At 39.1% G+C, this 15,059-nt stretch overlaps 1 protein-coding gene across 5 annotated transcripts in view; it reads right to left on the bottom strand.

The window, feature by feature from the left end:
* The window catches only part of CCDC158 (coiled-coil domain containing 158), a 115,380-nt gene that overhangs the window by 58,274 nt on the left and 42,047 nt on the right, over nt 1–15,059 (bottom strand). For all 5 annotated transcript variants that reach the window (XM_045392463.3, XM_074039847.1, XM_074039848.1 and 2 more), the window contains 3 exons: nt 7,814–7,933; nt 5,841–6,038; nt 3,357–3,839 (listed from right to left, as the gene is read on the bottom strand). In XM_045392463.3, the coding sequence (XP_045248398.1) occupies nt 3,357–3,839; nt 5,841–6,038; nt 7,814–7,933 (801 nt within the window). The remainder of the gene's footprint in view (nt 1–3,356; nt 3,840–5,840; nt 6,039–7,813; nt 7,934–15,059) is intronic.

Here is a 15,059-nt window from a genome sequence, read left to right as displayed (position 1 = left end):
TCCTTTGAATAGAGTAGGAAATGTGAATATGACAACTCTAATTCGGCATTTCCAACTGTCAGAAACCCCCAGCATGGCATGCTTCTGCAGACTCTGACCCAAACATTCCTATTCCTTCTTCAGAGGGCTTTCCCCTATAGTCCTTTCTGACTCTTCTCTGTTAGAGGCACTACCATGTTGCCAGTCTAAGTTTGAACTCACAAAGTCGCCATGTCTTTCCCTGTCCCTCACCCCTCATACCCAGCTGTTGACCAAATCCCACCCAACCTCCAGGTCTGGATTGCCATCACTTTGCATATGGACTGCCACAGTGCCTGCTAACTTTCACATTTCTTTTTATGTATCTACTAGAAAACTTAAAATTATATATGTCACTTATACTGTATTTCTGGTGGACAGAACTGACCTAGATCCTTCCAAATAAGTGACATTTGAAAAAAAAATTGACTTTCTTTGGTCATCAGATTGTTTCTCCAAATTATTCCCCTACTGGCCTTAGTATCCTGACAGATGCGATTTGACTGCTATAGCAGCAGTTTAACTGCAGAGACCAGTGATACATCTGAAATATAGCCACATGACAAGCTTCTGGCTGTTCAAAAAGGATTGGCGGGGAGCTCCAGGCTTGTCTCACTACCCACCTGTGATGGGTTTGGGAAGTAAGGGCCCTAATCTGGGCTATCTGATCTCTGCCTAGCTACTCCTGGCAACTGTCACACTAAATCCAGCTGGCCTCATGCAGTAAGGGATGGGGAGGGATTTCCCTGGGACAACCTAAGGCATCACAACACACACAGGATGAGTGCTGCTCCTGTTCCACCTCTTGAGGCCAGCTGATAGAATTCATCCTTTCTTAGTCTTATTATTTATTTGTTTTTAAGAAAGGTCTAGCTCTGGGGCCCACAGTTATTGAAATAAAAGTCACTCTGCTTCTCTGCTGTCAGTGTGTGCAGTACCCACTCTGAAGAGGTGACAGAAACCAGGAGAGAAACCTACCTTCTAGGGCTACAATTCCCCCACCTTTTTTTCTTACCAGATCACAGAAGGAAGTGGATGTAGCTTTAGGACTTGAGTTTTAAACTTATGTTCTTTGTGTCCGTGTGAAACTCTACTTACCTAGGAAATTATTCCCTGAAGCTGCTCCAGCTCCATATTTAGGAACTGAAAATTAGTTTTACTCTCTCTAAGCCACTTCTGCATACTGATGCCAGATTAATCCGCTTCCAACACTGCCTTCTTCATGTTACCCCCTCCTTCCTACCCCTAAACCTTTAATGTCTCCCACACCATCTCTAGGCTAAATTACAGACTAGGCTTCTCCTCGGGCTTGGAACGCCGTCCTTCCTTCTCTTTGCCTAGTTTTTGCCCATTTCAGGTTCCCAGCTCTCTCTGAAGCTTTCACTGACCCTCGAGTCATGAGCTCCACATTCCTTTGAGGCACTAACACAGATCCGGATGGATGCTCTCAGGACCAGCAGTATCCACATCATCTGGAAACTTGTTCAGAAACACCAAATCTCAAACCCCATCCTAGTCCTACTGAATCAGAAACTCTGGGAGCAGGCCAGCAGTCTGCGCTTTAAAAAGTCTTCCAGGTGATTCCGGTTCTCACTGAGGACCACTGCACACAGTAACATCTACTTAGGCTGCCTAGGTTCAAACCACAAGGTAGTGCTGCTCTCCAGCAAGTTAAACTCTCTGTGTCTCAGTTTCCTTAGCTGTAAAATGCGACAATAATAGTGCCTCCCTCATAAAGTTTTGTGAGGATTAAATTGATTTAAATTTTAGAGTATAAGAGTGGGATTCTCCTGTTTAGAACCTTAACACACTAGCAATCCACTAGCGATCTTCCTAAGCAAGGTAGAACCATCCTTTCTCCTCTGATAGGCTCTGCCCTGCAACACACCTATTCTAAGGGTTTCATTGTAGGACTGGCCATTGAGAATCCTTTCTATGTCCCTTTTCACGGTGAGTTTGGCCATTTAAAAATGTATATAATCGCCGGGCGCGGTGGCTCACGCCTGTAATCCCAGCACTTTGGGAGGCCGAGGCGGGTGGATCACAAGGTCAGGAGATCGAGACCATCCTGGCTAACATGGTGAAACCCCATCTCTACTAAAAATACAAAAAAAAAAAAAAATTAGCCGGGCGTGGTGGCACATGCTTGTAGTCCCAGCTACTCGGGAGGCTGAGGCAGGAGAATGGCATGAACCCAGGAGGCGGAGCTTGCAGTGAGCCGAGATCACGCCACTGCACTCCAGCCTGGGTGACAGAGTGAGACTCCATCTCAAAAAAAAAAATGTATATAATCAAGTAAAAACTTAAGCAATAGAAAATTCTATTTTTCTAATGCAATGAACTTGTGTATTTCCATAAGATGGATAATTATCTATTGCTGGCCCTATTTTTAGAAGCAGGAAATTGAGGCATCTACAGTATATGTGATTTGTCTCTTACTACTCACCAAGTCAGACATAAAGGTGACATAAATCCTATGAAATCAATTTTAAAAAAAACATAAAATCGTGTTAAATTTTGATAAATATTTATCGAGCACCTTCTGGGTGCAAGGCACAAAAATATTGGGCAGGAGGTACAAAGACTAATAAGATGTGCACCCTGGTTGAAGAAGTCTACAATCTTGTAGGGAAAAGGAGACACTGCTATGTAAACACACTCACACAGACACAGACACACACACACACACACAGATACGGCAATATAGAATGTGAACCAGGTTTTACCAGGTACAAATAAAGTATGAGAAAGTTCAGAAGGAGACTAAAACAGGGGAAAGAAACTAATATTTATTACATTTTAAATTATTAAGTTATTTAAATTTTAAATTCTTAAATAGCCAGAAACTATTAATAGGCTCATTCCTTAATATATATTTTCTGATTTAAGCCTCACAGTAACCCAACAGGTTGTTGGGGGTTTTTTGTTTTGTTTACTTTTTGGTTTGGTTTTGTTTATCAGATATAGAAGCCAAGATTCAGCACACAGTCCAGTGTTTCACCGTAACTAAGCAGTGAGAGACGGGGTTCAAATTTAGGTCTGTCTGAAGAGGGAGAAAATACTTCAAACTGTGGTATCAGGAAAGACTTAATAGATTTTCTGATCTTTTTTCTCTTGTACCCATGATTTTGAGCCGTTTTCGAGTCATCCACTCCTTCTGTAATCTGATAAAAGTATTTATCCTTTCTCACAAAAACACACATATACACATAGAAACAAACACCTTCCAACAGTTTCAGGGTGTCCACAGATACCAAGAACCACTTTCCAGTACAGGTCATACCTGTCATAAGAGAAATGATATTTCAGAAGTTAAACCACAAAAAAACTCTACAGACCTTAAGTTCCTTTAGTTCCATCCGCCTATCATTAATTTCTTTCTCCAGTTGAGCTTTTTCTACTTGCATAGCTCCAGCAGTTCGTCCATGCTGGCCCACCAGCTGCGTCATGTTCTCAATCTGCTGTCGCAGAATCTCGATCACCTTGTCCTTCTCTGTCATCTGCAGTTTGAGGGCCTCGCATTCTGTCTGCACATTTCTGAGGTGATCCCCTTCATTTTTCAAGTGTTGCAGCTCCTGCAATTTCAAGTCCACCCGGGAGCGGAGCTTTGTGATCTCTGCATTGGTAGCCTCGATGGCTCTCTCTTTTTCCTGGAGAGAAGTGGTCAGGTCTGATATTGTCCTCTCTGAGCTCTCCAGAGTCATCTTCTTGGCTGTCAACTCTTCTACTACTTTGCGCAGCATCTCTTTGGTGGATTCAAGCTGAGCAGTCAGGGAAGATACTTTTTCTAGACTTTCATTCTTTCCTTGAATTGCTGCCATCTGATTGTTAAAGAAAAGAGAATTTCATAGATTTGGGAGGATAGGTATAGGCAACCTCGAGAGATACAAGTTAACTTAAAAGCATGAAATAATGAATTAGGCAATGTTTAGTAAGATCTTTTTTTTTTTTTTTAAGAGATAGGGGTCTCACTATGTTCCCCAGGTTGGTCTTCTCAAATTCCCAGCCTCAAGTGATCTCCTGCTTCGGCCTCCCAAAGTGCTGGGATTTCAGGCATGAGCCACTGTACCCAACCATGTCTAGTTAAATTAACTCAATCATTTTGCTATCAGAACTCTAGCTCTTGTAACATATGTAAGACTGACATACGCTAATTAGACCAAGGTGGAGATGGCTTAATTAAATAATAATGCTCCTCCATGATGGTGTTCTAGAGTGTGGTCTTGGGAAGTTTCCTCTGTTGATGTTTTCTGTACTGATTTAGATTAAGATAACCCTGGCAATGGGGGGAAGGGTGGTAGAATTTACAATAACTACCCCTTTACTTTTAATTTCCCTCCAACTTTACCTTTAATTCTACCTCTGAGGAAAAAAAAATGAATAATGGCTTTTATCCACACACACATTCATATTCTCTGATCCTTGTTTGGAAAAGCTGAAAATTCTGACTTCTAGTTGGTCCTTTCATCTTTCTTCTTGCCCAGGTTAAGCCAGAGAGCAGGTTAATGGCTTTGCCTGGGTCTAAGGCAAGACTGGTCCCTTGGTTTGCTTTCACATTCTGAGAAGCTTACACTTTTATGGGATGCTTTTTATGTCCCTGTAGCAGTAACTAGCATTAGAACCATGTACTCCTAGCACAGAAAGTACACTGCTATTAAGAAGGCATTTCCATGTTTTGCTATTGGTGGGTGCACCAGAATGGAATGCACTCATCAGTCTCAATCAGTGCTGAGGCTCAGGGGAAGAGAGGAAAGTCTCTTTTGGGAGAAAAATAAAGCATAAAAATCTGTTAGAAACCTTCAACCCTGTTGCTCCTCAGGCTGCCCAATAATTTGATGCTTCTATGCAGCAGAAATAAGCAATTATTAGGTTACCAAGTTTTAGGTAAAAGTGAAAAGGCAATTGGATAGGAGTTTAGTTTTTCAAAATGTACAAGTGAGATAAAGCTTGACACATTTAGTTTAATTAGTGTATATATATATATATAAAACCCAGCACGGTGGCTCATGCCTGTAATCCCAGCCTTTTGGGAGGCCAAGGCAGGTGTATCACCTGAGGTCAGAAGTTCACGACCAGCCTGGCCAACATGGTGAAACCCCATCTCTATTAAAAATACAAAAATTAGCTGGGTGTGGTGGTGCATGCCTGTAATCCCAGCTACTTGGGAGGCTGAGGCAGGAGAATTGCTTGAACCCGGGAGGCAGAGGTTGCAGTGAGCTGAGATTGTGCCACTGCACTCCACCCTGGGCAATAAAGTAAGACTGTGTCTCAAAAAAAAAAAAATATATATATATATATACACACACACACACACACACACACACACATATGTGGGCTGGGCGCAGTGGTTCATGCCTGTAATCCCAGCACCTTGGGAGGCTGAGGTGGGCAGACCATGAGGTCAGGAGATCAAGACCATCCTGGCTAACATGGTGAAACCCCATCTCTACTAAAAATTCAAAAAATTAGCTGGGCGTGGTGGCACGCACCTGTAATCTCAGCTACTTGGGAGGCTAAGGTAGGAGAATCGCTTGAACCCTGGAGGCAGAGGTGGCAGTGAGCCGAGATCACGCCACTGCACTCCAGCCTGGGTGACAGAGGGAGGTGCGATCTAAAAATAAATAAATAAATAAACAAAAAATAAAATAAAATAAAAAATAAGTGTCAGGTTTTCATAAATTGCTCACAGAATCCATAGCTTTATTTTAGGAGCCATTTTAGGTCCATATATGTTAAAAATAAAAAGCTCTATTTAAACATAAAATATATTTTTCCCCCAGAAGAGATTGTTTGGTGATGGCACAGCCTGCGCAGGCACTGACCTGCCGCTCCATCTGGCCCTGACACTCGCTCTTCAAGGCCTTGAGCAGGGCTTCCAGGCGCTGCACCTCCATGTTCCGGTCATCCAGTTCCCGCCGTAGATGGTCAATGGTGATGCTGTTGCCTGTGTCTCGGTCCCACAGACGCTTATTCTGCTCCTTCTCCAGACTCAGCTCCTTCTCCCTTTTGTGTAGATCAGCCTAAAAAAAGAGAGGAATGCTTTTTTCCTCCCTGCTATTAAATAATTAAGATAAAACATATTGTGTTTATATCACATTTGGAGTTTTTATGTGATTTCAGACACCTTTGATTTTGGAATCTGATTCCTTTTTAATGGCTTAAGAGCAATTATTTCCAAGAAAAATAAGTTAACATTTTGCTTAAAATTTCTAGCATTACAAGTCTATCTCGAGGGACTAGAACTCAAATAATACACAATGAAAAGCAAAATACAGTAGATTTTAAAAGTGTCCTGTTTTGAAGTCTTGCATTTTCTAAGAAAGACATTATACCTCACATCAAGTATGCTCCTATAACAAAGAAATGCTCAAAAGCATACAGGAAAAATGATAAGTAATGGAGAAATGGCAGAATAGTGGCTGGTACTGGAATTTGAGTAGCATCTGGGCTGTGAATAGAATTACCTCCCTTTTCAGTTGCTTAAAAAATACATAGTGTTGAACAGGAGCAAAAACTCTACAGTCAGACTAGTAAAAACAAAGATCCATCTATGCTCAAATGACTTATGATCCAAGAGAAAGTTAAGACAGACATAAGTAACTGGAAGTGGTTTTTCATTAAAAGGACAAAGATAGGGAATAACAGACAGAATCTCACTAAAGGGATCAAAATGCTTCAGGATAGTATTTGAGTTAGACCTGAAGATGCAGAGATTAGATTAGGAAGAAGGGACAGGAAAGGGGCCTGTGTGTTTGCATGGTGCACTGGGTCCAGGTAGAGAGAAAGGATCGGAAAGGTTAGCAGGGTTATGGATCATGAACAGTACTGAAAGGGAGGGTGTCTGATTTTACAGAGAAAGTAATTTTGAGTTGAAGAGTGACATCACTGGAGCTATATTTTAGAGAGATGTATGCGGCAGCCCTTTACAGGAAGGAGTGAAGAGGAGAAAAACTGGAGATGGGAACATCAATAAGGAGACTGCCGTGCTCCAGGCGATGAGTAATGAAGGGTTGAAAGAGGGGTGGTGACGGTAAGAATGAAAAGGGAGGCCAGGTTTGAGGATCTTTCAGACATTCAGTCTCCAAGATTTTCAAATTAGATAGGAGAACACTGAAAAACATGCAAATGTTAGGTAAAGCACTGAAGAATTATGCCAAGGTTAAGAGCTTCTCTACACAGCTCTCAGTTCTATCCTTACCTCAGCTCATCTAACCCTTGTCAGCCTGCGAAGGATGGCTTTAATAGCAAAGAGCACAATTCCCTGGAATGGGGTTTGGTAAGCTGAGAAATTTATTCTGTTATACCACTAATACCACAAAAGGGGGTTCCAAACATTTCCTTTCCTAAAATCTCATCCTATAGTTCCTCCAACAGAGGACAGAGTTGCTTCATTATGAGCACCATCATACTGTCCTTTTCTTTTAAAACAACTTCACCTAACTGTCCATTCCAAATTTCTATATACACAATTTGTATGTGTTTTGAATGTTATTTGGCCTTAAAATGAACATGTGACACGACTTCAATTTAATGGAATATGGTATCTACTTGAAAGACTATGACTATGTCAAGATCTCCTTCACCTAATACTGTAATAGCTCTGCTTAAGAAAAAAATTAAGTATACAGAATATATTTTATATGCAAAACTTGAATTGTGTCTAAAATAATCTGTTGCATGTATGCACAAATATTTTATAAGTTGGTAATTTTATAAAGGAAACAAGTTTTGTGATATATTTTGGTGAAAAACTTGCCAGAATTCATCTTATTCATATTTTAAAGCATAATCTTACCAACAGCTTTTGAAGTTGATCATCTAAATTTCCAGATTCCTGACTGAATTGATCACGCTCTGTCCGGGCTTCAGTTAGCTCTGAGTTGGCAAGGACTAACTGCTTTTCCAGCTCTTCTATCTGAAAGGAAAGTAAAAATTGCAGTGCCTGATTATGACAGTGGGTAATATAAAATAAATACAGACTTTGGAAAACAAATGGTATTATTTTGAGAACAAAACTAAAAGTTTATTGTGAGGCTGGGTGCAATGGCTTACACCTGTAATCCCAGCACTTTGCGAGGCCAAGGCAGGTGGATCACTTGAGGTCAGGATTTTGAGAACAGCCTGGCCAACACGGCAAAACCCTGTCTCTACTAAAAATACAAAAATTGGCCAGGTGCGGTGGCGGGCACCTGTAATCCCAGCTACTTGGGAGGCTGAGACAAGAGAACTGTTTGAATCCGGGAGGCAGAAGTTGCAGTGAGTCAAGATCATGCCATTGCACTTCAGCCTGGGTGAAAAAGTGAAACTACATCTCAAAAAAAAAAAAAAAAAAAGTGTATTGTGATGTGTTTTGTGAAGTTGTTTTTTTTTTTTTTTTGGTTTTTTGTTTTTTTAAAGAAAATCTATGCTGTATTTAGCCAGGGAAGTTAGACAAAATGAAATATTTAGTACTGTTGAATTTGGGAATTGCCTGTAATACATCCGTCTCCTGTTTTCATACTATTCAAGATTTATCTTCTGTGAAGACATGTTCTATAATTTGTTATTTAAGAAAGCTTGAGGGTTGGCCTATGCCTGTAATCCTTTGGGAGGCCAAGACAGGAGGATCCCTCGAGCCCAGGAGTTCAAGACCAACCTAGGCAAAATAGGGAAACCCCATCTCCACAAAAAATGTTTTTTTAAAGATTAGCTGGGCATGGTGGTGCGCACCTGGGGTTCCAGCTACTTGGGAGGCTAAAGTGGGAGGACTGCTTGAGCCTGGGTGGTTAAGGCTGCAGTGAGCCATGATTGCGTCCCTGCACTCCAGCCTGGGTGACAGAGCAAAACTGTTTCAAAAAAAAAAGGAAGCTTGATATGGCATAAATTACATGCTGCAGAGCCTACACAAATAAACTGTATTATACTTAGAAGAGCTATTTTGCTTCAGAATATCAAAGTTTTGATAATAAAAGGCATTGAATATAAAAGAATGAATGGTAACAAGTTATTAGCTATTGTCATTATTTTATATTCACTACTTTTTGAAAGGATGAATTTATATATATTTATATTTACAGTCAGACAATTTATTTAACCATTCTAACCCTCATTCTGTTCAACTATTAATGTAAAATGGGAATAAAAGTACCAATTTTAGAGGATGTTAAAGTGCATTTTATTCCAACAAGGCAGCTGTTTGATCTGTTTAAATATGCATTTCTATGACACATGCCATAAAATGCATCACTGTTAATAGCATTTCTATAGTTCTTTTTTTTTTTTTTTTTTTTTTGAGATGAGTCTTGCCCTGTCACCCAGGCTGAAGTGCAATGGCACGATCTCGGCTCACTGCAACCTCCACCTCCCGGGTTCAAATGATTCTCCTGCCTCAGCCTCCCAAGTAGCTGGGATTACAGGTCCCCACCACCACGCTCAGCTAATTTTTGTATTTTTAGTAGAGATGGGGTTTTGCCATGTTGGCCGGGCTGGTCTCGAACTCCTGACCTCAGATGATCCACCCGCCTCGGCCTCCCAAAGTGCTGGGATTACAGGCGTGAGCCACCGTGCCCGGCCTCTATAGTTCTTAATGTCTAGGTTCAGTGTATACTAACAGGCTAGGATCTCAGACTGTGGAGACTAAGGGTTTATATTTTAGCTGACCCACACAATATCGTAACTTAGATAATAAGATATTAAAGCAATGAGAACATGTTGATACTTAGTTATATGGTGATACCTTATCTTTAACTAGGTATCTACCATTACTATTTTATCATCTACTTTCTAGTAATAGGAAATCTTTCACATCTGCATAAATGCTACATATTCCTTCTTACCTTTAAGGTGTCTATGTAGTAGGTTTCCAATCTACTGTCAATAATAAAACCTGGTTTGGATGATGTACTATGATAAAACTTTCTTAACTAGAGAACATTTGACTAAGACTAACTTTTTCTTGACAACTTTCTAGTTTTACTATTATTTATTTTTAAAGATCTTCACTTATTCAACACATATTGGATTATATTATCTATACAAACATATACACGTGTCTCTCTTTAACAATAATCAAATAATAGAAGTTATATATATATATCTACATATACATATATGACTAAGAAAGTACTAATACAGGACTATCAGTTTCCCATTTACCTACAGAAATCAGAATATAGACTTTAATATTTATATTGGCTATATTCCTAAACTGACTTTGTATCTGGCTGCATGCTAAGTATAAAAAGTAGTTCACAAGAATTAGGTACACATAAAATATTAGATTACTGTCTAAAATGTATTCCTAGACTTTAATAATCCAATAAAGTACTTTCCAGGAGGCCGAGGTGGGAGGATCACTTGAGACCAGGAGTTTGAGACCAGCCTGGGCTGCATAGTGAGACCCCATCTCTACAAACATAAAAATAAAATTAGCATGGCATGGTGGTGCATGCCTGTAGTTTTGGCTAGTCAGGAGGCTGAGGTGGCAGGCTCGCTTGAGCCTGGGAGTTTGAAGCTGTAGTGCGTCATGATCGTGCCACTGCACTCCAGCCTTGGCAACGGAGTGAGACACTCTCTCTCAGAAAAAACAAAAAAGGACTTCTTGTGCTCCTTTTGGGGCATATATAGGAAAATAAATGAAAAAGCCCCATAAAAATTCAAGCTCTGTAACACAGGTAACTTCCTAAGAAAAATGAAGGAACAATATCAGTTGATAAAATCTCTTCACTTTTATTATTATCAGGAAAGACTAAATCAGTACACACTTAGTAAATACAGTAACGGGAAGAACCACAAACGTTACTGTTACACAGTTATCATTTTGCCTGGCAAGGAATGGGTACATGAACATGATCCGACAGGCAACATGATCAGCCAGAGAGCCAAACACCTTAGGTTCTTGTCTAGTTTCTGTTACATAACTTCTCTGTGTTTCCATTTTTTTAATCTATAATTGGAAAGAGTATTCTAGATGATCTCTCATGTTCCTTTCAATTCTAATACTTTTTTTTCCATGAGAACAGTATTAATAAAGCTGAAATAATTTATTTTCCACCTGTCTTTTGAGCTATAAATTCAACAAGAACATTTCCAATTTGAATTAATCATATGATTAAAATAAATGTTTTCTACTCCTAGCCTGGCATAAACCATTTCTATCCTTGAGCAAAGAAAATAATTTGTATATATGCTTTAAAAGCTTAAATTAAGATTTTCTCTTTTGTCTGCTTTCACTTAAAAAAAAAACTTCTGGATAATCATTTCATAACATCAAACTTGACATGAGACCAAATTAAAAAAACAAAGAAAGAGAAAAGTGCCAAGTCTTATCTTTCCATCTGTTTATTAAGTATAAGAAGTTCCTCCAGCCCCCTGCAGGAACATTTGTTTTGTGGTTGTCAGTACTGACTCAGCTGCTATAGCTCTGCTTTTACCTTTCACTTTTTAGAGTAAAAATATTTATATTAATCAATTAAAAAGATAAATAGAGAGTGAAAGGGAAAACCATTGAAGTAGCAGCTGAGTTGATATAAACAGCTGTAAAAAACACTATAAAGAAAAGCCTTTTAAAATATCCAGAATAAATATTGACATCTGAGATGTATTAAAGATTTTTTTCTTTTTCTTTTATTTTTACATAGTAGCACTGGTTTTCCCTTTCACCATCTATGAATGCACTTTTTGGTTTGGATTACTGGACAAATGAGTATTGGGATTTCATTCTAATCTCACATTGATTTTAGAGATATTGCCAATCATATCAAATCACATGAGGTTTGGTTTGTCTGTTGGTGGTGGTGTTTTCTGTTTTTCTGTGCTCAAAAAGACACAGCTATGGAGTAATAAGGGATGCTACAGGCCAGCATGGCGGTGCATTGGCAGAACTATGCAGAGGTTTGCACAGAATCTTCCTGCACAGTATATATAGCTCTAGCCAGTGCTACTAAATCATCACTTTTTTAATAGAAAATTCAGCCCCAACTGCTTTCAAAGTAGTAAAAATAAACGTTGAATCAAGATCATGAGGTATTTTTGTTGTCAAAAAGCGAAAGTTAAGAGTAAAGCCAAATCTACAGAGCCAATAGTGACAGCTTCTACTGGTCCAAATTCGTAAAGGGGAATTCTGGAGGTTCTCCTAAAATGGAAAGAGAAGAATAGAAAACAGCATTACAGTAAAACACTTTGGTAAGCTACAAAAGCTACATCTCACATTTTTTTTTTTTGAAGTACAATTTCTATGTTTACCAGCATAAAATAATTGTGTTAATCTGAAGAGAAATATTAACTTCCAAAACAAGTTTTCTCTTAATTTATGCATTCTAGTTGGAAAAGTTTTGTTTAGACCGCCATGTCATCAATTTTTAAAAGTAAAAACACTTTCTAAAATGAAGAAATCTGACCTCGGGAGAAAATACTAATACTGCCCCTCATAAAACATGTTGATGTTTAATATCAACACACCTTTATTAGTTTCCTTTCACACAAATCTCACCTTTTTTTTTTTTTTTTTTTTCTGAGACAGGGTTGCACTCTGTTGCCCAGGCTAAAGTTAGTGGTGTGATCATTGCTCACTGCAGCCTCAATCTCCCAGCCTCAAGCTATCCTCCCATTTTAGCCTTTCTAGTAGTGAGGACTACAAGCTCACGCTACCATGCCCAGCTAACTTTTTATTTTTGTTTTTATTTTTGTAAAGACAGAGTTCCACTATGTTGCCCAGGTTTGTCTCAAGCTCCTGGGCTCAAGTGATCCTCCTATCTCAGCCTTCCAAAGTGCTGGGATTATGGGTGTAAGCCACTGCACCTGGCCATGAATTTCATTTTAATCACAGCTTTTATGTATTATTTCCTTTGATATTTTTCCTTGTTGTTATTTGAATAGTACATACCAAAATATGCACTGAAGCAACAGAGAAAAATAGATTTTAAGGTTTTAATAAGCTTTAGCAATGTCAAGTCGCGTGAAAATAAAAATTAAGCAGAATAATTTGTTTTTAGATTTTATATTCAATTCATTATAACAAAAACATTTTATAACAATACAATTTTTTATGATCTCAAGTGAAATCCTTGTTATTCACTTGTTTGATTTTCCTTGCTCAGCTACACCATGTAATTAACGTCACCTTAGGCCAGAGTGTACTTAGCTATATTTACATGGCAGTCATCTCTGAGTGCTCCCTGACCAAATCAAAGGGAGTTACTGTTAAGACAGTCTAGTTAACCATCAACTAGGTGCCAACTCTATTTAGGGTCACTGTGGTGTATTATAAATCTCAGTGATTTACTAAAACTAATGAAGCTGATATGCCCTCCTTATTTCCGTTAGCTGTTTACTATTTAAGACTGTCAAAAATTCTTGCTGAGCCACTATTTACATTAGAGCAAAATCACAGAATGATTCTAATATCATGTTTGTATCTATATGACTCCAAAACATTCATGTAAAAAGCTTGCAGTCATTCATCTGGATCTCGTGCTTCTATAATGCCAGAGATTTAAATGCTTATAAAAACTTAGAAATTCTTTTTATATATTTTAGATGGATATTTCAGTATTTGTGAAAAAATTTCCCAATTATGTCCAAATCAGCATGATACTATATATTGGGCCAAATGCAAATTAGCAAACAATGGGTGAAGCTTCTGAAAGGATAATTTTTCCAAACAACAGTATAATGGAAAGCTATACCAGTTACCAATCATGTAAGAAACCACAGGTGAGTTGAGCTTTATTTAGTACTTTGGTGGCTTTTCATAAAGTTTGTCAATAGACAATGGGTACTTAATTTTTCCAAAATGATTTGTGATTATTCATGAATATGCATTACTATATTGGACTATAACACAATAGCTCTCTTATTTCCTCTCTCACTGTCAGAATGTCAGCTCTCACTTCTGCCAGAGTGGCTACCTCCACTAGACCCAAGTGAAAAAGCACCCTCCCACCCCATGGTGCACTGAAATCAGCCCCTCCTGCTGTTGTCTGCAGGGTGCGGTCATGACCTTTTGGTATAGGCTTGGTCTGCCCAGACTGCTATCAATCATCAGGGGAAAAGCTTGTCCTGAGAAAAGAAACTAGAACACAAAAAGCAGGCTTCAGAGAGGTGGAGAAAAGCGTGTGCTCCTCTCTGACCTTTTGTTTGTCGAGTGTACCCTTTAAGCGGTCTAAGGTCCCTTAAGGTTGCTCAGAGGTGGCACTGGTTGAAATAACACTGCCACAAGGATTTAGGTTAAGGGTTATGCAAGGAGGTTTACAAAAGGAGGCAGTGTTATTTAAACTGCAACCCACCAATAAATTATGAAATCAATTTAGTGAGCTTCAAATCAGCATCTGAAGAGAAGAGAAAATAGCCAGCATCACATGTAATAGGAGTAAATATTGTTTTATGAATCTTGCTTCAGTTGCATGTGTGTATTGGATCATAAGATGAACTATATTTCTTACTGTGAGTAGCAATGGAAAATATTTGGAAGACACTGCTGTAAAGGACCCACACCTATAACTGAGATTATACAGTTTCGTGTTACTCTATGGCTTAGACTTTAGTAAAGTCATGTCTAAATTCCACCCTCAGCTTAGATAAAGGTTGAGGTATCTTATTTCCATATTCGAACCAAGGAGAAACAGCCCCCTCCTGTGGCTGGCTGGAGTGATAATTAAAATGAGGGGTTGCCCAGAGAAGGGCAAATGTCTGGAAGAATTCGTGCTGCAATATATAATTCTTCCCATATGGAGCTTTCCTCCATGTACTGTTACCCTATAGAATTGGTTTCATTTTATAAAGGGTGTATGGCAGCTTCCTTATACTCTCTTTCTTCTAACCTACTGCTCCAAATAGCTAAGGTGTGAGAAACTGACTACAAGTGACAGAACTGTACGTAAATTGTTTCTGCATGGCTATCTAAGGGTCTCTTACAGGTAGGATGACTAAATATAGACTTTATCTTCCAAATGGGGACACTATGGAGATGAGAGGTAGCATTCATAAAACAGGACACTGGGCTAGCAGGTGTAAACCGAGACTGTCCCACGCAAGCAGCCTTGGGTGATCACCCTTCTTACAAG

The sequence above is a fragment of the Macaca fascicularis genome, chromosome 5, assembly GCF_037993035.2.
Source record: "Macaca fascicularis isolate 582-1 chromosome 5, T2T-MFA8v1.1".
Classification (NCBI taxonomy): domain Eukaryota; kingdom Metazoa; phylum Chordata; class Mammalia; order Primates; family Cercopithecidae; genus Macaca; species Macaca fascicularis.
Note: the sequence above shows the minus strand (reverse complement) of the source record. Positions and strands in the feature narration are given on the sequence as shown.